The sequence below is a fragment of the Vicugna pacos genome, chromosome 16 (genome assembly GCF_048564905.1).
Source record: "Vicugna pacos chromosome 16, VicPac4, whole genome shotgun sequence".
Lineage (NCBI taxonomy): Eukaryota > Metazoa > Chordata > Mammalia > Artiodactyla > Camelidae > Vicugna > Vicugna pacos.
Window position 1 is genome coordinate 61684788 of NC_133002.1, and position 24013 is coordinate 61708800.

At 61.7% G+C, this 24013-nt stretch overlaps 1 protein-coding gene and 1 long non-coding RNA gene across 5 annotated transcripts in view; one reads left to right on the top strand and one right to left on the bottom strand.

Annotated features, from left to right (window-relative positions):
* Positions 1-24013, top strand: part of RPTOR (regulatory associated protein of MTOR complex 1) — a 236803-nt gene that overhangs the window by 155798 nt on the left and 56992 nt on the right. For all 4 annotated transcript variants that reach the window (XM_072939794.1, XM_006199445.4, XM_072939795.1 and 1 more), the window contains 6 exons: positions 6844-6944; positions 7201-7345; positions 12862-12937; positions 17107-17208; positions 21728-21811; positions 23606-23716. In XM_072939794.1, coding sequence (XP_072795895.1) covers positions 6844-6944; positions 7201-7345; positions 12862-12937; positions 17107-17208; positions 21728-21811; positions 23606-23716 — 619 coding nt within the window. The remainder of the gene's footprint in view (positions 1-6843; positions 6945-7200; positions 7346-12861; positions 12938-17106; positions 17209-21727; positions 21812-23605; positions 23717-24013) is intronic.
* Positions 14694-17076, bottom strand: LOC140686362 (uncharacterized). Its single transcript, XR_012060113.1, has 3 exons — positions 16799-17076; positions 15488-15765; positions 14694-15316 (listed from the first exon to the last, which is right to left on the bottom strand). It is a non-coding gene; the product is annotated as an uncharacterized lncRNA (long non-coding RNA).

Here is a 24013-nt window from a genome sequence, read left to right on the forward strand (position 1 = left end):
GGTGCATTGCCCTTTGATACGCTGCTCGATTTGACTTACTAATATTTTATTAAGGACTTAAGCACATGTGTTCTGAGGGGTGATGATCTCTGCAGTCCGGTGGGACGCAGCCACAGCCTCTCCAGCAAGATCTGAACCTTAGCCTTGGCTGGGGCCTCATCCACATTTGCTCCTGCTTTGGGTTACGCTCCTGAGCCCACGAGGTAGTGTCTGCTCCCTCAGACAGCACTCCTGCCTTCTTTAGAATTCTCTCTGTCCTTCTTTGTAGTTAGTTAATCTCCAATTTGTAGTTGAAATATTTACTGCGACATTTTCTCTTTAATTTACCGGCATGGTTTCTGTCTCCTGGGCAGGCCCTTCCGAATACGTGTTCCCTTGAAAGTCACATGCACTTTTCCCTCTGACGGTATTTAAGAAGTTCTCTTTGTCTTAGGTCTTGGCAGTTTCCCTTTGCTTTGCCTCTGGGGGCTTTCTCTGTATTGGTCCTACTCTGTGGTACAGCATCTCCTGAACCTGAGTGCCGCAAACTGGATTATGCCCCCCAGGTTCATGTGTGGAAGACCCATCTCCCGGTGAGACGGTGTTTGGAGACGGGGCCTTTAGGAGATGAAAGTCATGGGTGAGAGGAAGGCATGCGGGTGGGGCCCGCGATGGGGTGGGTGCCCTTACAAGGAGGGGAAGAGCGCTGCCTGTGGACCAGGGAGGGCAGCCATCCGCGTGTCCGGAAGAGCGTTCTCACCAGGACCTGACCTCGCTGGCACCCGGATCATGGGCTTCTGGTCTCCAGAACTGTGAGAAAGCAGATTTCAGTTGGCTAGTCCACCCAGTCTGCGGCGTTTTGTTACGACAGCCGAGCTCACCCAGTCACGGTGCCTTGATGCCGTCCATCAGCTGCAGAAGATCCGCCGCCATCGTGTCTTTGACTGTCGCCTCCGCTCCGTTTCCCCGCTCTCTCTTTTTGGGACGCCCATATGCGCAGCTTAGGTCTCTTCACAATACCCACTACTTCTTAGACGTTTTTTCTTATGTCTCAGCATTTTGTCTCTTTACGTTTAACTTTGAGCATCTCTTTCTGACCCAGCTTCTGTTTGTCTCTTCAGCGCTGTCTGGTCTGACTGTTTATTGAGTCCTTACTGTACTTCTGAGTTCCTGAGGTTTTACAGGTTCCCGCTCTCTGCCGGGGTTTTCCGTCCTGTGCATTGACTCCGTGAGGATATTAAGTCAAGTCACTGCGGAGTCGGTGTCTGTGACCGCCGTCACTGGGTCTTGTGTCCGGCCTCTTTTCTTGGTTTCAAACGTGTAAATGCCTGGGTTTGGGGATTTTTTTCTTTAAGATAAAATTGAAATATTATGTTAGTTTCAGGTCCACAACATAGTGATTCAAAATTATTATAGGTTGTATTCCATTTGTGGTTATTCTAAATGCCCGGCTGTGTTTGATTGACTATTGCAAGTTGGAAATGGAAACTGTACAGAGATGTGGGGTGATCTGAGGCTGTGAGGTCTGAGTCATTTCCAGTTCACCCTCTGTGCTCAGCTCCGAGCCTAGGGCGTCTTACCAGCACCCCGTCTCCTTGGCAGGCTCTCGCTGCTCGTTGTCCAGCTCTGTGAGTCGGCCACGCTCAGTTCAGGCTTGTTTGGAATTTGCCAGACGCCCCCGGGGAGGAACGTAGCCCCAGGTGGCAGTTCAAGCGTTAGGCTTCCCTCTCTCAGGTTTTGGCTCCATAATTCCCCACAGCCTTACCGGCCTTCCAGTGCCTTTAGTAAACTTGCACACACACACACACACACACACACACACACACACGGCCTTTCTAGGTGTTCTCAGTGGGAGGATGGTCTGAGTCACCCCACCTGCTGTTGCCAGGAAGAGAACCCATGACGTCATCTAAACCCTGCGGGAGTCATTGAACCGCTCACCCCCGGGTTTGCAGATGTCACTCGGGCCCGGCTGACTCAGCCCTAAGCTGGTGCCCCGGTGACCACGCAGCTGCACGTCCCCGGGTGAGTGTTGAGTGCTGCGGTGCAGTGTCTGTAAGCTTCCTGTTTTTAAACAAGTGTGATTCCACTTCCAAGCAGGCATCCTCACTCGTGTCTCTCTCGTCCCCCCGACTACCCAGGCGCAGCCCTGCAGTCCCGTTCACGCGGGGCTCTCCTCTGACTGTAAGCCTGCAGACCGGATATTCAGGCCACAGACCACATCACGCGTTATAAACTGCAGGTTTCACGCACACTGGGATGGACTTGGATTGTCAGCGCTTGAAATCTCTGAATGGCTAGAAGAAAGGCGCTGTGTGCTGGGAAGTTCAGACGGTGTTAGAGTGCTGGCCTGCCCACAGTTCTAAGCAGAGCGAGATTGGAGGGGGTGCTGTGGAGCCGTGGCTTGGTCCGGGCCAGCAGAACGCCAGCACACGAGCAAACACGTCACAGAATGCGCCGTCCAGGCACTCTCCCCGCCTTCGTTTCTTCCAAGCGGCTTTCTTTTCCCGCCCAGCTGACTTTTCAGGGTGACTGAGGTGTGTTTGTTGTGTGTGTGCGTGTCTGGTCTCAGCAGGGCATTAGCTGAGAAGGTGGCCTTGCACACCTGTCCAGGGACTCCTCTTGGTGCCGAGCGAGCGCTGGCCCTTACCCGGCCCCACAGGTTGGGACCCTCGGCCCCATCTGTCCGCGTTTATCTGACCGGTATGGACCAATCTGGATATTCAAAAGAATTACTTTAAAAAGAGATTGTTAGGTTTACCTCCCCGTTTTCTTAGTCACAGGGCATTTCTAAGTAACGAATTATTTGCGTTAAGTAAGTGAACCAGCCCCAGGTTCTCTGCACCACCATTTCCGTGAAGCCTTTTAAAGCAACAAAGATGTATCTTGCTTTATTTGAACTGAATACGAGATGATATAAGTTCACAAAATAATGCATTTTTTAAAAGTATTTTCCCTTTTTGGGAAAACTGGCTTAGCCTCCCTCTTATTAAAAGAAAAGGTTTTATTTTTCTTCCTTATTTAAGTAGTACGCATTCAGCCTAGGTGTGTAATTAAATACAGAAAAGCAAAAAGGGTTAGAATCACCCGTCGTCTCCAGCGAGCCGAGACGGCCAGCGTTCCTACTTTGGTGCAGGCCCTCCAGGCCTCTTCTCTACACGAGTCCGTGGGCGTTTCTAGCAGGAAGTGCGGCGTCTCTTTGCGCACGGTTGTCTCGGTGCACTTAGAGCTGCTTGATTCTGTGCGCGAAGTGCTCTCTGAGGAAGGGTCGCCAAAATGCCTCTGCTGCTTTCAGATGGTGAAGCTGGGGACGACTTGTATTCCTACCACGTGAGTGTTTTTAGTGAGCTTGTGTCATTTTCTTGGAGACCAAAGGTGTGCACTTAATGTTTTGTTTGCGGAGAGCTGTGATTCTTCAGCGGGCGTCCACCCACCCGCCGCTCCTCAGGTGTGGACGGAGCACCTGCTAAGCGTTAGATGCTCAGCGCCGAGAGCTGGGTCGGCTCGAGGAAGGCCGGGAAGCTGCTCCCCGAGCGCCCGGGGCCTGGCGGGAGGCCTGGCCTGGGCACCTGTCGTCTACTGCAGAGACGTCTGCAGAATTGACTGCGGGGGCCTCGGCAGAACCTGAAGGCCTGGTGGGACCCCGGGTGGGGCGGGAGGAGGCTGAGCGTGGGGGCTGCCCGGTGCTCCCCAGCGGGGGGCCCCGGCTGACATCTCCCCGCCCGCGGGTGTCCCCGACCACGCTCCCCCCCGCTGTGCGCCGGCCGTCCTCGGGCCTGGGCCGGGAGCTGCTGGCGCGTGTGGGAGCGGCTGTTTTTAGGTCGGGAAGTAAGGAGAGTCAGAGCTGCGGGCTGTGCGCTCGCCGAGTGCTTAGCGCTCCGCCAGGATCTGGGGGGCTGGTTTATGTCAAAGAAAGCAAGTCTTGCCCATAAGGGATTTGTTTTCTCCTTACACAGACAGCTACCGTGCACGGAGCGGTGGTGGCTAAGCACGGAGGAGAAGTGGTGTCCGTGACGGGGGGTGCCTGGGAGGTGCAGGGTGTCATGCAGTTCCAGCTGAGAAGGAGCCTAACAGGCTGTCGGGGTCACTGACGGGGAGCTTGGCGCCTGGCTTGTCCAGACTGGGCCAGAACCAGCCCACGGGGCCGGGAGGCTGTTCCTAGTGGGCAGATGAGAGGAGACAGAGCTGGGTGTCTCCGTCCAACTGCGAGGTAATGGCCCAAGCAGAGGGAGCTAGTTTCAAAGTTCAATGTGCCGAGTTGGGCAGTGATGGATGCCGTGAAGCCCAGTGGGACTGTTTCCCTAACTGGGTCGGCAGTGATCTTGCCCTTGCTCCTCGTGGGCCTGGCAGCGGCCCGTCCGGGGGCTGGTGGGTTCCCCACCTCCCTCCTCCAGCCAGAGGGGTACTGCTTTCCTGTGTTCTGAGCCGGGTCTCGTCGGGGTCGAGGTAGCTCGTGGGTCCCTGACAACCCCGCAGTGGTAAGCAGCGGCCCCTGTAGGTTCCGAGGGAAGGTAACCTAGGGGCTGAAGGCTGGGAGTGGGTCACGGGGGCCGCGGGGATGCCTTTGCAGGCGGAAGGCATGTCTGGCGGGGAGCGAGGTGTGCGCGGAGCCTGGCTGAGGAACAGGGCAGGATGAGGGGGCTTGCCTCTGGGTCCCCAGGGACACTGGGAGTGGGGAGAAGACACAGGGGAGCTTGACTTTAGACGTGTTCAGTCTGAGCCGCGAGGACCGCAGGCAGGGGGGCACGCACGTGGGGTGACCTCGTCGGACCTGGGGGCGGGCTGGGCCGCGGACGGAGGGCGGCGCTGAACGTGGCTGGTGAGCCCAGATACCGGGGAGCAGACGCGGGCTGGCAGCGGTGGTGGGGAGCTTGAGGCGGCGTCTGCTGCTTCTCCTTCTGCAGTGCTCTCCCCTTTATTTTGGTCCCCACTTTGCATATGAGGCTCGTCTGGGTGACTCAGCAGAGGACCCAGACGCCAGAAGTCACCCAGACACAGCACAGCTGGGGCCAGAGTTCAGGCTTTGTCTCCTCCCAGTTTCGTGATCTATTCCTAAACTACAGCTCTTTGTGCTTTTCGCACAGAAGTCAGTCCTTGATTATCACTGTGGGTTGACGCTGTAAAAGGGCCACCTTGATTACGGATGAAAGCAGGGGGAGGGCCGGAGGGAACTCCAGCGGCCGAGCGGCCTTCCCTCGCAGCCCGGCGTCAGCGGGGCGGACGGCCCCGGGCGAGCCGGGGTTTGACGTGTCTTAGGGTCAGACACGGGGAAAACGGAGGCAGGAGTTTCTGGCAGGACTTAGTTCTTTGTGACGTGAAACGGGGGAGAAGTGGGGCCCGCTCCCACCGCGTCCCAGTGTGGCACCCCCGTCTGCGGGATGCAGAAGGCAGGCCTTGGGTGGTTGGTGGTTGGTCGGTCGCGCAGTTCCCAGGTCTGAAATCGTCGGGCAGGCGACTTGGTCTGTGGTTGCTCAGTGAACTTAGTGAAGGTCACCAGTGGCAGGTTGAGAGGCCATGGGGAGAGTCGGGTTTTGTGTTTGTCTGCCAGTAATTGTCACAAGACGAGGATTGAAAAAACACACCTAAATGCACGCCGACCCCCACCTGCCAAGGAGGGCCCTCTGTCCCCCCTCCCTGATGGCTCGGCCGCAGGGCGGGGAGTCTGGGAGCCTGCTCAGGATGGGCTACGCCTGAGTGAGGCGCCTCGTCTGGGTTTGGAAATAGACCTCGGGCAGACCCTCCATCTGCCAAGAATGCCATCGGGTCACGAGCCGGCTGCCCACTGCCCTGTCCCTGCCCACATGTGGCTTCACCCAGGGCCCAGGACGAGGAGGGAGCCCGCGGGCACAGGGCATCTAGCAGGTGCTGACCGCGTGCAGCCGTGGGGCGCGGGAGCATCCCCGCCACTGCACTTCGGGCCTTTCCTTCCGGCCGTCCCCCCATGCACGTGCTCTATGTGGCCGGGGAGCACGATGTTGTCTGCCTCTCTGCTTGCTTTCGCAGGGCAGGCCTCGCCCACAGCAGCAGACGCTCACAGATGGCGGCCTCACACCTCGTGGTTGTTGCGTCGTGGCTGTGCTGGGATTAGCGGCTTCTCTCCTGCTGTCACACAGGGGGTTTCTGACTTTCACTGTGGGCCTCGCTTCCCCATTCTTTGTTTGGGTTCAGGACTGATTCCTGGGAGCAGACTTGCTGAGGAAGGGGTACAGACGTTTTCTGGCCTCCGCGTGTCTGTCCTTTCCAGAAGGGTCCAGCCAGCTCACACTCCTGAGGCCACGGACGAAGCATCACTCAGAATGTCCCTCAGTAGCCTGTCTGGGTCCCCCAGCGGGGACGCGAGCACAGCTCCCCTCAGACCCCCGGGTGGCCCGTGCACTGCTGGGCCTGCCTCTGCCTCCTCACCACTGGCATTTTCCGTCCAGTAATGATGTGCCCAGGCCTCCGCGTGAGTTTAAGAGGCGGGATCTGGGCCTGAGTGGCTTTACTTTCACGTTGAGCAGATCATGGGGTGAAGAGCTCAGCCCAGAGGGGAGGCCAGGCCAGGCCCCAGATCCTGCCTGAAGGGCATGCCTCGACTAGGGTGGGCACCCCGTGGCCTCAGGGTGCAGTGCTGAGCGCAGTGGGTGACCCCAAGGCCCCGAGGGCCTCCCAGGTTGGCGGAGCTCCCAGCTGGCGTCACACCACGTCCGCTGCTTCTGTGTAGGTGGAGGGGGAGAAAGTGAAATGGGGGTTGGGTTTTAAGGAATGAGGTCAGAGGTGGAGGAGTCTGGAGAATCCCCCGGTGGCCGAGCCTCTCCTGCCCCTGGTCTGACGCCCCCTTGTCCACTCCCATGCCGGTTGCCATGACAGCTTCATGTCTCCTAGGATCCCTGGGCGGCTCAACGACAGGAGGACGCCGCTGGGCGAGCTGAACTGGATCTTCACGGCCATCACGGACACCATCGCCTGGAACGTGCTTCCTCGGGGTGAGGCTGGCGGCGGGCGGGGGGCGGGGGCTGCCTGGGCTCAGGAGACGGGTCCCTCGACGGGGTGCTGCAGAGCTGCTGGCACCATCCGTGTTTCCTAGAACCAGAAAGCGTGAGTGCGTGTACCGCCAGGGTGAAATATGCGTGTTCGTCCCAACTTGCTCGTCCAACAAGTTATGATGGAAGTAAATTTGCGTATTTGCTTTAAGCGCTGGATGTGAGTCACTGAAGACATCTTTTTACCCTCTGTCCCCAGATCTCTTCCAAAAGCTCTTCAGACAGGACCTGCTGGTGGCCAGTCTGTTTCGAAACTTCTTACTGGCGGAGAGGATCATGAGGTCGTATAACTGCACCCCGGTCAGCAGCCCCCGCCTGCCACCCACCTACATGCACGCCATGTGGTGAGTGTCTCCCCGGCCCGCCCGCCCACCCAGCTCCTCCAGGTGCTCGCTTCTCCCAGGGTCGTGGGGTCAGCCGACGCCAAGCAGGCCGGCGTGCCTCCGAAGGTGGAGGCCGGGGTGGTGCCAGCAAGCGACAGGGTTGTCCCCAGGCTCACCTGAGCCCCCTGAGGGCTGAGCGGGCAGGACCAGCGCCTCCGGGGCCCTCGGTCCTCACCCGGGGTTGGTTTCTGGCTGTGGGTGGGTGTTGAGGAAAGAAGCTGCCAGCTGGATTCCTGACCTGTGTCCAGGGTTGCTCCAGAGAAGTAAAGCTGTTGGTTCCTGGACAGTTAACTGGCACGCCCGCTTCACACGTGCGTGCACCTACACACGCTCACGCACACACGAATGTGGTCTTCATGACACTTTTACGCTGACTGTAAATTCCCTGCAGAACTGGCTTGCCGCTCCGTACACCACTGCGAACAGAGGTCACAACGTGACGGGGACGCTGGCTCGAGTCCAGACCCTGTGACTGAAGGCCCTGGTTTCTTCCCGTTTCCTTGCTCTTGTGACGCACGCAGTTTGGGGGGCGCTCGATGGGCAGCAGCAGGGAGAACACGTCCCGGTTCCATCTGGCCGGGGAAGCCCCGCCGCCAGTACTTCAGAAGCGCGGGTTACTCCCGCCCAGCCCCAGGGGCCGTTTTATGGTGTGTTGTCAGCACCAGGTTTGTTTGGGTAGTGGTTTTTGGTTTTGCGCTTTAATGTGTGCACGGCCCCTTTCCCCCAGCTCTGGAAACCCAGAGAACCAAGAAGGATTTGGGAAACTCGCTGCCTCTCGTCCACTCAGGGAAAAGCCGGACTCAGCACCCATATCCATGAGCTAAATCCAGGGTCCCCTGCACACCAGACCGTCAGTAGAAATCACACACAGACATACTCCAGCCGTAGCCTCCTCAAGCATTTCTAGGATAAAACAGAACAGAGTTGCGGGGAAGCAGGGACGGGGCCGGACCTCCGTGGAGGAGCCGGCTGTGCGGCAGCGTGATTTCGGCGAGAACAGAGCGGCGGGACAGCGGGTGCGGTGCCTTGAATCCGGGAAGACAGGAGCTGGAGGAGGGGTGTTGGGCGCTTGGAGTGAGTGATCAGGAAGAAGACGCGCGTTTCTGGAAGAGAAGACCCTCCAAGCAGCCTCGTCCCGCAAGGAAAGCGGTGCCTTAAGTTCTGCTTCTTCTGAGCCGGGTGTTTATAAACCATGAATTATAAAGAAAAGGAAGGAAAAGGAAAAGGAGCTCAGCCGGGTCGCTGGCCCGTCTGCTCGTGGACGGAAACCTAGCAAACGCCACCCCCAGGGTTTTCTGCTTTCCTGGCCCCGACCTCCCTGTGCATTCGGGGGCCTCAGGCGGCCGACGTGCACCCTGAGGACGGGGGTGCCGTCCGGGTCCCCAGCCTGCACGGCCCCCACCCCACAGACCGCTGTCGGTGGCCGGGCCTCCTACTGGCTCCCTTTTAGGCAAATTCTGGTTATTGCAGGGTGGGCTCCGTGGGGAGCGGACTCAGAGTCGGGGTCAGCGTGAGGCTGCCGTGGGGGTACTCCTGGGGTCACCCCGACCCCCCTCGACCAGCGCATTCCCAGCCACCTCCTGCTTCTCTCCAGCCCCCGCCGCCCCGTCCGTGTCGCGTCCACCCATCCCAGCCCGGGAACCAGGAACAGGACTGGAGAGGCCCTCTGACAGCCTTGGACGAGGAAAGCTGTCCGTCAGAAGAGCGGCGCTCTGAGGGGAGGCTGGGCAGCCCCCGGCGCCTGCCGGGACAGCGGTGCAGCTGCGATCCACCGCCTGGAAGCACGGGGGCTTCTTGGGGCGACGCCTGTGACGCCTGTCGCCGTGCCAGATGCCCTCTTGTCCTTTCGCACTGGGTGGGGCCCCCGGCTGAGACTCAGGCTCCTCTCACAGGAGTCGGCGGTGGCGAGTTCTCAGCGGGAGGCTCACACGCACGAAGCCCACGTCCTGTCTGCATGAGGGTTTCCTGACAGCAGGGCCAGCGTGAGTCTGCCGCCAGAGTAAGCGTTAGGCAGGCCCGTGAAATGCTGAAAGTTATGCCACTAACCAACTTTGGTCGGGAATCGAATGTCAGGTCAGACTTCTGACTGGAGAAGACCCGTGCCCTCAGGACGACGACTGGGCGGGAGGGGAGAGGAGCCGTGGGCCAGCAGCCGGGCGGCTGCGCGTCTCCCGGGAGTAGCACCACGCCGGGGTTTCCAGGGGCAAGCCCCCCTCACCCCCTGCCAGCCTCCTTGTTGACCAGACGGACAGCTGCTCTACCCGGAGCGTCCTGCGCTCCAGCTGGCGTCCAACAGGGAGCCCCCTGGGTGGGCCGGGCTGCCGTGCTCTGGGTGTTGGGAGGAGACCACTGCTCAGGGCTGGCGAGAAGCTCTGTTGCTTTATGAAGTCGTGCAGAATTGTCTTCTGTCAAGTCAGATCAGAAATACTTGGTGTGAACGCGGGTCAGGCGGCTGCGTGGGGCATGGCCTCGCCGAGGCAGCTGACTAGGATGGATGCGAATCCTCTCCTGTGTTCTGCCTCCCCCCTGCAGGTGGTTAGAGGCGGTGGTTGGAATACTGGATAGTTGGTAACCCCAAATCCAGCGGCTCTACGGGGTGGGGCATGGCGCCCCTCCGCTCTCCCCGAGGCCATGGCTGCTCCTGGTCCCAGGAGGCTGGGGCCGTGGTCCCTGTCCTGGGTGGCAAGTGTCCTGCCCAAAGCCCTGTCCTCAGGGGAGGTGGGAGGGTGGTGGTGAAGGAACAGCCAGTGGGCTCGGTTGCACAGACAGGGAAGCGTGAGTCCTGGAAACCCCAAGGCCAGCGCAGCTGCACTCGGGTTTGCACACTGCCCCCGCGGTCCGAGGCGCCCGGGTGCTCGGTGCCGAGTGGGCTCTCAGCCGGGCTCACCCAGGTGATGATGCTCATGACAACGATGCCCGTTGCTCCTCTGCCCCCTTGTAAATAGACCGATGTTTGTGCGTCCCCAGGGAGCCAGTGCACAGCCAGCACAGTCAGAAAGAGCATTCGGAATAAATAATTTACCATCTCGTTACTGTACTCTGTGGGTGGTGATGGAGAGGCTGAGCTTTCGGGCGAGGAGGGGGCAGGGAACAGAGCCTGGCAGAACTGAGGTTAAAGCAGGACGTCCACAGGCTCACGTGGGCTCCAGGCGGGGCCGGAGATGAAGGGCCCGGTGCCCGCTCGGCTGCTGTTTAATTTTTGATGAGAAGCCATCGGGGAGTCGTTTGCCTTCACTTTCCATTTCAGTGGGTCCCGAAACCTCGCGTTTCCCCGCAGTGGTAACCTGCACTCCTCCCCCTCGAGGGAGCCCGGCCGCTGACTGACGGGTGCAGATGGAGCTGGGTACTCTTGGAAGGCGCCCCGCCCGGCCCACTCCTCGGGCGCCTGCCATCTGAGCCCGTTTCCTGAAAACCCGAGCTCCTGCCTGGGTGGCACGTTTTCCAGGCCGTGATTCATCGGCCGCCCACGGCCCACAGGCCCCGCTGCTCCACGCTGAGGCGCGGGGAGGCCCGGGTCCTCCCTCCCGGGGGCGCAGCGCGCTGGTCGCAGGGGCCGTGGGAAGTGCGAACATGGACACCTCCCTGGTTCCGCCAGCACGCGCGCCCGCCGCCGCGGCTCAGGATTTACGGGACCCACTTCCCACTTTCCCTGGGTGAGAAGCCCAAATTAAGACTCCAAGTTGGTTTTAATTCTATCCTAGAAAATGCAGCCAGTTTTAACCCACCAAGTAGATGCTCAGCAGAGCTCCGTGCTGCTGCTGGGAACGCTGCCACGCGACCTCAGTGCTTAAGGGGACTCCGAGGTCCTCCTCCCGACCCTGTCCTCGTGCTCAGAACAAACAGCCACAGGCCCGGGGTGGGGGCTGGCTCCCAGCGCCAGCCTGCCGCAGGCTCCCGGCCTCGTTTGGCCACTCAGTGTCCAGTAGGTCTCAGGTGTTTTCAGGCACCCTTCCTCCCTCCTGTCCTCCGGGAGCCTCAGCAGAGCCCTTGGCCCCTGTCATTTCGACAGTCCTCGGCCCTGCCTCGCTCCCAGGACCCTGGTGAGGCCCCCGCTTCAGGGCTCCCTCTCAGGTCCGCAGCCTCCTCTGAGCTGCTTTCCTGGAACCAAAATGTGCGCCTGGCAGAGGACTCGGCTCCTGGGGGTTGGACCCGCTGGGTCCCAGGCCATGGGGTCGTCAGACCATGCCAGCCACACCGCTCAGAAGGCCGTCTCCCGGGCCCGAGGCAGCCTCGCGGGGCTGGCTCGCACCCGGGGGGCTGGGCAGCAGCAGTGGGGGCCTCTCCAGGGAAGCCCGGCTCCCTGGAGGCGGTGCCGGCCAAGGGCCCGCGGGGCTGCCGGGTGCAGTGCTGGGGGACCCGCGTGTCTGCTGCAGCAAGACCGCCGGCTGCCCGGGCCTCTGCCCACTTCACCGCCCCAACCGGGGCACTTTGTTCTCACTTCCCAAGTTGAAACTTCTTATGTGATCAAATCCGAAGCCTCTTTCTGGAGCTTAAGTGCAGTGACTGACTTTGCTTCTGTCTGGACAAAGAGGAGGCGCCCCCCCACCCCCCACGCTGCGAGAGCCACCCTGCCACAGCCTGGGCGCGTGCTGAGCCCCTGGGAGCCGTTCACTGCCCGGCTCTCAGGCACTGCCGACTACCTCCTGATTGCCTCCTGATTAGGTCGGTGCGGGCAGGCAGCTCGTGCAGAGGGGCTGGTCTGGGGGAAAAGAAACACGCCGTACACGTGAAAATGAAGCAGAGCCCTCTGGTCTTTTGTTCACCGTACACTTTGCTGTGTTTTGGGTGTTTTCACTTTTCATGCGTGTTTTGATCCCCTATGGAAAAGCGTGAGAGGGCGCCTCCCGCCCACAGGCGGGCGGTTATCAGTCTGGCAGCCCGAGCGCAGCTGCCGTGTGCCGGGGGTGGTGCTGGGGGAGCTGTGGCGGGTCCAAGACTAAGCCCCTGGTCTGGCCGGCACTGTCTTTGTTTCAACGGGGAGCAGTTCCTAGGAGAAGAGGCAGAACACTAGGACCCAAGCCTTGTCCTGTGGCCCCAGGGAGAGTGAGGGGACTGCGTGTCGGGTGTGGAGTCAGCCTTGAGCGCCGCTGCGGCGTCCCTGCACGCCACCACCCGCCAGGGCCTCGCCGGACCCGGGGACAGCGTCGCTAGCCCGGCTCACGGGCGGGAAGCCGACCCTGGGAGGCGCGCCGGAGCTCCGGGCCCGGAGTCCTGCAGGCGGCGCAGCCGGTCTGATGCCGCAGGGAGCTGGGGCGCAGCTGAGCGCGCCCTTCCCAGCACGGGAGCGCCGCCTAGCTGGGCGAGTGGTGTGCCACCGGACGGTGCCGATCCCCAGGGAGGGCCGCGGGGGACGGGGACAGGCGGCTGTGGGCTGGTCGAGGCCGGCCAGCTCCTGGTGCCCGCCCCCGAGGCTGTGGCTCCGCCGTCAGGGCCCTGTCAGGCGGGCCGTCACTAATGCGTCATGGTTCCCTCCACAGGCAAGCCTGGGACCTGGCCGTCGACATCTGTCTCTCCCAGCTGCCGACCATCATCGAGGAAGGCACGGCGTTTCGGGTGAGTCCTCTGAGGGCGCCCACGTGGTCCATGCGGCGGCCGCTCCTCTGAACACCTGGTCTGCAAGCCCCGCTTGGGGCAGAGACGCCCTCTCCAGCCTGGGAGAGATGGTGCGCCGGAAGTGTTTCAGGTCGGGTCACCGGGATTAAACTTAGATTTCGGCGTGGTCCGCTCCTAGGAGCCTCTCCCCTGCTGCTGTGGGCGGGGATCTGTGTTCCCAGGCTCACTCCCTCATCCCAGGTCCTGAGCCTCTTCACTGCTAAGGACGTTGGGGATGCGCGCCCTGCTGCCCGGCGGCCGTGCGGACACCTCTGAGGCTGGGGCTTGGCCCAGGCGGAGGTCTGGTCCCCGGGCGAGCGTCCTGGGTGGGGCCTGGCGGCCTTGAGTTAATCTCCTTCCACTCGGCTCCTGAGGCGACTTGACTCCCCCACCTTGGGCGTCTTCATGAGGGCCCCTCCGGCCTCCCCTGCCCGTGCCACACCCTTCTTCCGCTCACGGTCCATCTGCTGAGTGTTGGCTGAGGGCACGGGTGAGGCCCCCTGGAGAAGCCCGTGGGCTTGGAGCAGTTAGACCCAGACCGGCCCTGAGGCTGAGCCGAAGGAGGGTGGGGTCAGGGCCAGAGTCACTGGCCTTCTCTCACACCGTCACCTCGGCCCCGTGCGCAGCTTATTCCCGCCTTCTGCTGCCGGTGCCTCAGTTTCCTTGTTTTAAATCAGGAATTATAATTGTATCCAATTCAAGGGACACATGAGGCCTGGAGCACAGAGCCTGTGCGTGACGTGTGTTGGACCTTGGTGTCCACACAGCCCTTGAGCAAGGTCAGAGGCACCGTGTCCGGGGAAGGTGAGGGTCACTGCAACAGTTTTCAACTTGTAGTTCACATCACGGCCACAGGGGAGCTCTTAAGGTACTGAGTCAGGGCGGGTGTGTGAGCTGTGTGCGTGTGCGTGTGCGTGTGCCTCCTCAGATGGCTTCAGTGCCCCTCAAGGCTGCGGTGCCTGGACTGAGAGGTCCTCCCTCTGTTCTGTCTTCTCTTTCCTTCCTCTTTATTGTTTGAACCTTTCCATATTTTATCATGGATGTTTTCAAGCCCACAGCAAAGTTGGGAGAATTCTGCAGCGAGCCCCCACCTGCCCCTGCTGAGGGTCTGCGCCCACGGCTCGGCCCGCTGTCCGCCCACCTACACCTTCAGCGCACCTAAAGCCCGTGTTGGCTCTGAACCCCGGAGGGGCGCCAGCAGGGCCTTCTCTGGGTTCCCGCGGGTGTTTGGCGTCGCCCGGAGGGACCGGTCCCCCGGCCCGCACTCTTGCGGACCGGGCCCGCTGCCGCAAACACGGCTCAGGAAGCCTCACCGGCTTGGGCTTCGCTGTGCTCCGCGCCTGGTCTCCCTTGCGTGTGAGGGGGTCGGCGCTGCACGCCGCCGGCTGGGTCGCACGGGTCCCGTGCCCTCCCCCGCCAGGGCCAGGCCTCTCCTCGGGGCTCTTCACCCGCGTTTCCCATCTGCTACAGTCGCTCTTGCATCTGGAAGTCACCTCACCAACCCGTGACGGGGAGGGCGACCTGACGTCGGCCACACACCAGCTTTTTCATTCGGTTTTCACTCCTTAGGGAGCATAACACACACACAGTCCGCAGGCACCAGGTCCGGCACCCGCACGTCAGGGGTCCCTGGGGGCCCCTCCTGCCCCGGCTCCCGCCACCCCGCCACCCCGCTGGCCTGTTTCATATGGACCCGTGATACTTTGTCGCTGTGGGTTTGACAGTCATTTTTATTTTCTTAAATGTTGCATTAGGTATTTTTTTACCTTGATTACTGTGTTGTTTTGGTGCCCCTTAAATTTTGGGCCTGAGGCGGGTGCACAGGTGCGGCCAGGTGCGCTGGTGCCTTTGTGACAGGCGTGCCCAGAGGAGTGGGTTTTCTGGTCACCGGGATCAGCCCAGTGGTCCGGCGGGGCCCTTTGGGCCCCCCTGCTCTCCGTCCATGGCCCTTGGCACCTGCTTTCAGGCCCCGGCCCATGTGACATGTGGGCCGACCAGTTGGCATCAGAATCGTCCTGGGAGGCCCAGGACACGTGGCTCGTGACTCAGAGCCTCCGCGCATGACAGGTGAGCTCTCCTCCAGGACACTCAGCCTGGGTTCCGTTTCTCCCCCCGAGAGTCCGCACAATGACGCTGGCATGCTGAGAGGCCGCTGTGCGGTCTGGCCTGGCATCGCCTGTGCGTCCTGGGGCAGCCCTTGAGCTGCTCCGTGGTGGTGTTTGGAGTGCAAGTCCTGCTTCTGCTGGGCGGCTGGTCTCACGTGTCAGCTTCCCACTGCTTTGAGGAGCGCAGCCTCGCACGCACTCTGTCAGCTGTAGGGCAGAGGCCGGGCTCCTCTGTCTGTCTGGGCACAGAGCAGCGTGTTTGCATCCGCAGGGCAAAGCTGACTCCACCTCCCCTCCCTCCCAGACCCACGGGCTCGCTCGCTCCCTGCCCCGCTGGCCTCCCGCAGGTGCGGGCAGGGAGCCCTTCGCAGGCTTGTGTTTCCAAACCAGCTTGCAGGCAACTCACACTCACAAGCGAGGAGACCACTTTGGGGGCTGTGTTCCAGTTACAGGTCGTCCTCCAGGTCCGACTGGCTCCACGTGAGCTGACTTGGCAAGAACTTGAATCCCCAAGTGTGAGAGTTCTCTGCCGAATTCTCGTGTGAGGCTGACTTTTTGTGAGAGCGCTGTGGCTCTGAGCCCCGGGCGTCTGGAAGGCACGGCGTGAGTGCCCTGGAGTCTGGCTCCCGGGTGCGCAGAGCCCTGCCCATGGCTTATGGAGTCCACACACGCACGTGCCTGCACCTGCCAGAACCTGGGAGTCACGGCCCGCATCCCGGCCTTCCCACCCTCCTCCCTCACACACGGACACCCGCTCTCCCTGGGGGGAGGCAAAGACTGCGGCCAAGAGCAGTGGGCGGGGTGCAGAGATTTGGAATTCCTTCTGTTTGAGGCTCGGGGGCAGCAGGACCGACCGCGTGTTTAGGGGAAAGGACCCTGGGAGACAGAAAACTCAGCGGTCCCCCTACTTGGACTCTCAGTCCCCAGACCTCCCTCCACCGCCCTGGGCACCCCCTTCCTGAGCCACTGCCTTTGTGGTTTCCCTGGCCCGGGTCGTCACCAGTCAGGGCCACCCCTCCTTGGCGCAAGCGTGGGCACAGGCCGCCCTCCACACCCCACTGCCTGGTGGGCTAATTGGATATGCCCCACTCCCGCTCCCCTCCACCCGACTGTGGCACCCCCCCAACCTCCCGGAGACAGGAGCCACAGGCGGCGCCTCTGGGAGTCCCGCCACATCAACCACGTCCCTGTGCCCCAATCCCGGAGGGCCACGCGCCACCCGCCTGCCTGCCGGGGCCCCCACCCAGCCCCTGCCTCCCCCGCCAGCAGCTCCTTCCTCACAAGTACGCCATGCGCTCCCACCTCTGGGAAGAAATTCCTGGCCACCCCCCCACCGACCCTCCTTCCCCATCAGCCCCCTCCACGCCCCGCCTCCTCCTGCAGCCACGTTCCTTCGAAAGACTGTTCTTGCGTCTCCGAGTCGTCCTCTCTCGGGTTTTGAGCCCAGTCGGGCTGTGTGTCTGCCCACCCCCAGGGAACCCCGTTACATCCTCAGCAGTCTCTGGGACCTCTGTCTCGCGGTCAGCTCTGGACCTGGCCCTGCCTGACTCTCCACAGCCGTGGACACTGCCGGCCGCATCCCCCCCGCAGACCCCCACCCCGGCTCCCCGCCTGCCCCCGCCTCCCCCACAGGTCTCGTCCTTGGGTCCCCGCCACCTCGGCTCCTCACCACTGGGGCACAGGGCTCGGCCCAGGGTCACTTCTCGTTCTCACCTACCTTCCAGCTGGATCTGTGTCTCAGCCCAGACCTGCCCCCGAACCGTGGGCTCGTGTAGTGGCCCCCACGTCCTCACGCGCATCCAGCAGGCCCTGAACTCAGGCGTCCAGGCTGAATTCCCCGCGTCCTCCCCCACAGTCTTCCCACCTCAGTTCACGGGACCGGCTTCCCCATCCACCGCGTCTGGCGCCCACACGGCCTGCCTCTCACCTCCTCTGCCACGCTGCCCCGAGTGGGTGGCGGGCGGGAGTGCAGGGCCGGGCTGCGGAAGGAGCCGGGGCCCGACTAACGCTCTGCTCCTCCCACAGCACAGCCCCTTCTTTGCTGAGCAGCTGACCGCCTTCCAGGTGTGGCTCACGATGGGCGTGGAGAACAGGAACCCACCTGAGCAGCTTCCCATCGTTTTACAGGTGAGTTTCTTCAGGTCGGCCAGCTCGGGGCCTCCCGGGGCCTCGTCCACCCCAGCCGTGTGTGCGGCTCCCTCCAGAAGCCTTTGGTGCGGAAGCATCCTTGCCTTGCTGGGGCTCCCCTGGCCGAGTCACCGAGGCTCCTTCTCTGCCCTCCATGAAGCACTGATTTGGGGTGTGGTCGGGGCCCCGCCTCCCCCCATTGCTGCTCCAGCGAGCTCCTAGCCAGCGTGGCTCCAGGCACCATTGCCCCTTCTCTTTGGGAGGACAAGACGTGCAAATCGACCCCCGGGGGAAGGGGAGAGGCTGAGCAAGTTATAAACAGGCGGTCGTGGGCGCCACACCCGGCACCCGTGGGTTGTTGACGAACCGGCCTGGCCGCCGTCACCTCCGCACTTCCCGGGAGGCTGTGCCCCGTGGTGCTGTGCGTCGCTGCCCACGGAGTCCCCCCCTTTCTCATTAATTCCGTTAGTGTGCCAGAACCTGGGCCCCGTTATCCGTGAAATACCCCCAGTGCCTCGGGGAGTCAGGAGAGAACGCTCATCGGGGACGTCGCGGCCCTCCAGTCCCCGGTCCTCTGTCCACTGCCGGGGCGGGCGCTCCCACCCAGAAGCTCAGGCTGAGGCCACCAGGGCTAGTGGCTGCTCCGCTCAGGCCCCAGCCCCTCGTGCAGCTGTACACCTCGAAGTACGCCTTTGCTCACCAGCCCTGGTGGCCTTTTTCACCTTTTAAAAATACAAGTCGACAGAAGGGGTAGGAAGGAGGGTTCTCGAGGCCCGCAGCGCTGCCGGGCCGCGTGGCCTCCTGGCCTGGTGGCCCTGCCTGCGCTCGATGAGGCTGTCCGCACTCCACGGGGCCCGGGGGCCCAGGGGCCCAGAAGCCTCAGGCGGAGCAGGAAGCACCGGAGGGAAGGCGAGACCTTCCAGGGGCCCTGCAGCTCAGGGTGGGTGTTTCATCAGGAAGCCCTGTTTGCTTTCACGGCGCCATTTCATTTACAGACCGAATTCTTGGTATGAAAGTACAGGGCTGTGAGGGAGTGGCAGCCGGATGGCAACTGGGTGTTGCCGTGACACACATTAGTGCATCGCTGGCTCCAGAACCTCTGATCCCGGGCCCCCAGGCGCTGGCCCGTCGCGTCCCCCACACCGGGCAGGGCTTGCGAGGCTGTTTTCAGGAAGCAGCTCTGCCCGGCGCTCTCAGCCCAGAGACCCGCACGCGGCCCTGAGCATGAGGCAAATGGAAGGTGGCTCCCCGGCAGCTCAGTGTTGGTCTGGGTGTTCGTGTCATCACGATTAATCTTCAGTTTGTGACAGACAGAGGAAACCCAGTCCCTCACTGAGCTCGCCACGCTGATCTCTGGGACTTCCCCAGGGCCAGGTGCACCAAAACAGGGATTTAAGTACAAACACAAGCAAAATTAATTTTGTATCGGGCTTCAGCCTTTTAACAACGTAAATCAGCAGAAGGAGTTGGAAGGAAGACGTCCCGTTTAGGAACCAACACCAGACGTTCAACCAGGGCTCCCTGCCGCTGCTCAGTCCCCGCCGCACGAAGCCCGGCGTCGCCGAGCGTCTCCGGATGCTGCGTCTCTGGCGCGGGGGCTGCCCCCCCATGCTTCCCGGGCGTCTCACCAGCGCGGCGGGGGCAGGGACATGGCCTGGTTTCCCCTTCTACGTCTGCTGTCGTAAACAAGACCCCGGAGGGACGCCCGTCACTGCTGGGCGGTGCACGCGGAGAGCAGGTGATACAGACGCCGCGCTGTTCGGTTTCTCGGCCCCGTGGCCTTCTCTTCCACTGCAGATGGCTCTACTATTTCCTTGAAAAACTGAGTTTTATTCCCGTGGCAGCGTTTTAAACAACAAAGCGACTGAGAGAAAACAGAACCTTTGCCAGCGCTAGATGTGTTTGATTTTTGACGAATTACACCTCCTTTCACAGCCCGAGACTCAGCTCATCCTGGCCCGTCTAGAAACTTGAACCTCTGGCAGCTCCGTTTTCTTTAAGGACGAATATAGCCAATGCAGTCACCTCTGAGCGATGGAGACACCCGTGGCTGGGTGCTGGGATGGCGGCGGGGACGTTCACAGGCCTCACGCCTGCCAGCACTGTGCCCGCTGCGTCCGCTTTCACTCTGAAAACAAGCCACGTGTCACGATCTCTGACCTGTGGATGAGAACCCCGAAGTTCCCTGGGGGTGTGATTGGAGCCACACTGGCAGGAAGTGAGCCGGTCGGGCCACTTGCCCCCAAAGCTTGCACTTTCCCGCTGTCTGACCTGCCTTCCCGACCGCGGGGCCCGTGATAGCCCTGGGCTAAGCAGGAGAGGATCAGGTCAGGTCAGACGCCCCGTGAACAGCCCCCAGCCACCTCCCAGCTCCTTAGTCAGAGACCCCCAGCATCTCCAAACACAAAGCATGCCCCCTGGCGTCCCCCTCGCAGCCGTGGCAGGGACACAGGCCCCCAGCCAGTGGGAGACAGCTCACCCTCCGGTGGCTGCAGCCGGCCTCCCGCTCCCAACCGTGGGCGGCCCACCAGCCAGAGATGCGTGCTTGGCTCCTCTGCAGTCACAGGCTGCTCGCCCCCGGGGAGCCCCCCAGCCTCCCTCTGGAGACCCCTCCCCTCCTTCTGCTCCCTCCAGCCTCTCTCGCTGCCTCTCTGTCCCCCATCTGGTGACTCCCCCCTGCAACGAGCTCCCACCAGCCCGCGTTCGCCCCTCACTGCTGCTCTGTCTGTGCCATCTCCGCTCTCCCGCCAGGCCCGCTCCCCCGGGGTCCACGTCCCCGTGGCCCGAGTTCCTCTTCTCACACCTCCGGCTGCCGACACCTCCCAGGGGCAGGCACACAGCTAAAACTCACCCTTCCCCTGTCCTGCCTCCAGCCCCTCCCTCCACCCCTCTGCCCAGCTTCCCCCTCTCACCCGCCCCGTGCCGGCTGGCATGTCCGTTGCTCCTTCCCTCTCGCCTCCTTCCCAGCCTTGTTCCCCGCGTCTCCTTTCCCTGACTCCACCCTCCGGTCAGTTGTGCCTGCTGGCTGTCTTGGAATGTCTTTCTCCCCATCGGTCATGGCGGCAGCCGGGTCCCCTGGCCTCCTGCCATCCTGTCCCACGGCAGGCATGCTGGACAGCTCACCTGCGGCTTGTCTTAGGAAAGACTTGGTGTGTAGCTTGGTGTGCAGGCCTGGCTGGTTCTGGAGCCGCCCCCATCAGACTGGCCACCTGCCCTTCCTCGGACAGCCCCAGCTTTCCCAGCCCCTCTGCCTGGGACCCGGGGACCCCCACGGCGCCCACTGGGAGGGAGAGCCTTCAGACCCCCAGAGTAGGGGGCGGCCCAGGCTGTGGGTCTGCTGTCACAGTGGTTACTGCAGTGCGGCCGTGTGACCCCTGCTCTGCAGCGCTGGGTGTCGTGCCAGGAGTGGGCCTGCTGGTCCCAGTGGCCCCAGCACCCAGCCCGGCGGCCGCACACGGTAAGTGCCCCACGCCCTTGGGACGACTGGGAATCGCGGCGTGTGCGTTCACCCCGGGGACTGGTGCACGTACACACCATGGGGAAGAGCCAGTAAGGTGACTCCATGAGAGCTGAGAACTGATACAACACAGGAGAAAAGAGGGAAGTGCGCGGCGGAGGTGGCTGGTGTTAATCTACAAAGAATTCTTTCATGTCAGTAAGAACAAGCCAGATGCTTAGGGGGGAGAGAAGGGCACGCGCACCAGTTTACTCGAGAAACAGCCAATTAACCTATGAGGAAGTACTCAGCCTCACTTGTAATCAAAGAAATTCAGATTTAAAGGGCATTCTATTATTATCCATCGTGTAAGCAAGTAATAGTGTAATATGGACGAGTGTTTCCTGGGAGCTTTTAGTCTGACATTTAATGGAACCCGTGTAGGTGAGTCCTGTGTTACGCATGAATTAAGAGATTAAGGTTCTGAGAAGTTTTTGCCCAAGGCCACCCAGCTCGTGGCACCGGCGCGGACGCGACGCTGCTTGGCGGTCAGCCTGGCGATACAAGTGTGTGTGCTCTGACCCTGTGACTTGACTTCACAGGTTTGTCCTGAGGGGAGCCACATAAACGTGCAGATACACCCGTTAGGGTGTTTATCGTAGTGCTGTTTGTAACAGCAGAAATTTGACAACAACTTAAATATCTGGCAGCGGGGAGACTAAGTGAATTGCGCACGTTCACAGCCATGAAGCTCGGTGCTGCCGTCGGCAGTGTGCCGGTCAGGCGTGTCCAGGGGTGTGGGGGAGAGTCGCTGTGTCTCTTGCAGTCAGCGAGGGGGCGAGAGGCGCAGCGGTGCACCCGCGAGCACGGAGTAGCGGGGAGGCGCGCACACAGAGAGCCGCGTCTGGAGGTCGGTGTCCTGTGTCGTCAGCGAGCTCTTCCTTAAACACGCTGAGAAGCGTCTGTCCTGCTTTCTCCAGGCGCCCCTCCTGCGGGGAAGGGGGCGTTTCCCCAGCCTGTCTGCAGAGAGCCGCGCCCGCGCGAAGAGCAGCGCCCGCGCTCACGCCGCCCCTCTCGTTTCAGGTGCTGCTGAGCCAGGTGCACCGGCTGAGGGCCCTGGACTTGCTGGGGAGGTTCCTGGACCTGGGTCCCTGGGCGGTGAGCCTGGTGCGTGCTTCCTGCTGGGGGGCGGGGGGGCCCACCGGACCCACGTTACCATCACGGAGTCCAGGGGCCTTGGCCGTGTGGCCGAGGGCGGCCATGGAGGTGACCAGTGAGCCCGCAGGCCCCCCATGGGCCACACCCTGTGTGCCTTCCTTGTCGCCGTCGGGGGCCCCTTTTCCGTCTGCTGTGAGGCTTCGCCTTTTAGGATGGAAAGGGTCCTTGATGGACGCTTGTCAGGGACGGGCTGGCCCGGCCACATGTGGCTCGTGTTCTCTCAGGACAGTCACTCAGATTTTAGGCACAATTCTGAAACGCTTTTCTATCATTCATTCTACGAAAGAGTGGAAACGGCCATTTAAAACAAAACACCGACAAAAATAGAGCCCAGGGGTCCACTTAGTGAACACGAGGGAAAGAGGTGCTGAGAGGGGCCTGGAGGCCAGGGCAGAGCCGGGAGCCCCCACACCAGCTGCAGCGTTTGCAGCGTATTTGGCTCTGTTTGCAAATCAAAGTGTGAAAGCTAAAATCGGGCAATTAACCTTCATGAAGCAGTTAGAAGTTTTACATGAACTATTTTATGTTATTAAAGAATAATTGTCCGTTTTTTCACGTGTGGTAGTGGTATGTGGTCATGTTTTCGTAAACGTGGCCTTGTTTTTTAGAGATGAACACTGTTTACCAAAGAAATCACGAGGGCATGCGAGGGGCCAGTGGGCCGGGCCAGTCAGGATGCCAGGCCGCTGGGTGACGGTGGCGCTGGGCGCTGGGCACATGGGAGGTCTCGGGTCATTTCAGCTCCATTTGTGTGCACTTAAGCTGTTTCGTGATGTACTGTCGACCAAGAGTGGTCGTTGTAGCTCAGCACTGAAGGAGAAGAGGGTAGACTGAGAAGCAGGAAGAACCTTTCCGCGCCCAGCACCAGCCCGGTACCCCGAGGGGCCTGAGCACGAAGAGCGCGTGGCAGGTGCGCGCAGTGGAGGCCCAGGCGTCCCCTAACCTCGTGGCCAGCCAGGACCCGTGCACCTGCTGCCGCTGCACCGCTGCGGAAGGGCCTCGGCCGCCTCACTCGTGCTCCTTCAGAGACGGGGAAACGTGCATTAGTGACGTTTCAGAGGGAGCCTCGTTTATATGGTCAACTTTTTCAAGCTAATTTTGGCCCTTTAAAGAGTTAAGCTTGTGTTAGTTGGAAATTGTGCCCATGTGCGAAGAGGTGCCAGGTAATGAGGTGTTGTGACAGGTACAGGTTAGGCCCCTAGGTGAGGGCCTGACCACGAGAAACCGACGTTTGCCCCTCGTTAACAAGCAGGGACCCGGGCCTGCCGTGGGCCACTGGGCTGGGCACCACCCCCTAGCTGTCCTGAAAGGGGGTGCCTTGGGATGTCATTAGAATTCCGAGAAGTTTCAGATGTGGGCAGAGCAGAGCCAAGGTGACTGACGTAATGAGCTTCGCCCGGTTTCCTGCTCAGAGACACCCGCTCCCCCCTTACTCCCAGCCCCTCTGACCATCTGCCTCCAGGGCGACCGGTAGGCAAGAGATGGAGGCCCAGACAGGGTCCCCGTGTGGCGATCACCCTTCAGGGGCCTGGGGTTTGGTGCTGAGAGCAGACAGGGCCCCCGAGGGCAGGGACGGTGGGTCCCAGGAGCCACAGGTCCCCATGGGGAAAGCCACCCTAGACCAGCTGCAGGTTGCGGATCAGGCAGGCCCCCGGGAAGGGTCGGGGTGAGGCGGGCACCGTCCCTGGGGAACCAGGGCGCCGTGCCCTGCCCCCGCCGAGGCTCACACTCCCCCTCCCACAGGCCTTGTCTGTGGGCATCTTCCCCTACGTGCTGAAGCTGCTCCAGAGCTCGGCCCGGGAGCTGCGGCCCCTCCTCGTCTTCATCTGGGCCAAGATCCTCGCCGTGGACAGCGTGAGTACCACTGTCCTCCCCGGCCTCCGCCTTCCACCACCTCCCTCCCGGGAGGGGGCCCAGCCCTGGTCTGTCCCCCCAGCCCTCCACTCACCTGTTGTCTCTGGTGTGCTGCCCCCTCCTGCCCACAGCCACCCTCCAGTCAGCAATGACCACCCGCTTCCTTGTGGAGGTGGCCTGGGGGCGGGAGGGGCAGCGGTACAGGGCCGGGTGGGTGTGAGCTTGAGCCTGTGTGGAGGGCTGGCTGTGTAGGTGACAGAGGGGCAGGCGGCCACAGTGGGGGAGACCCCAGTGATG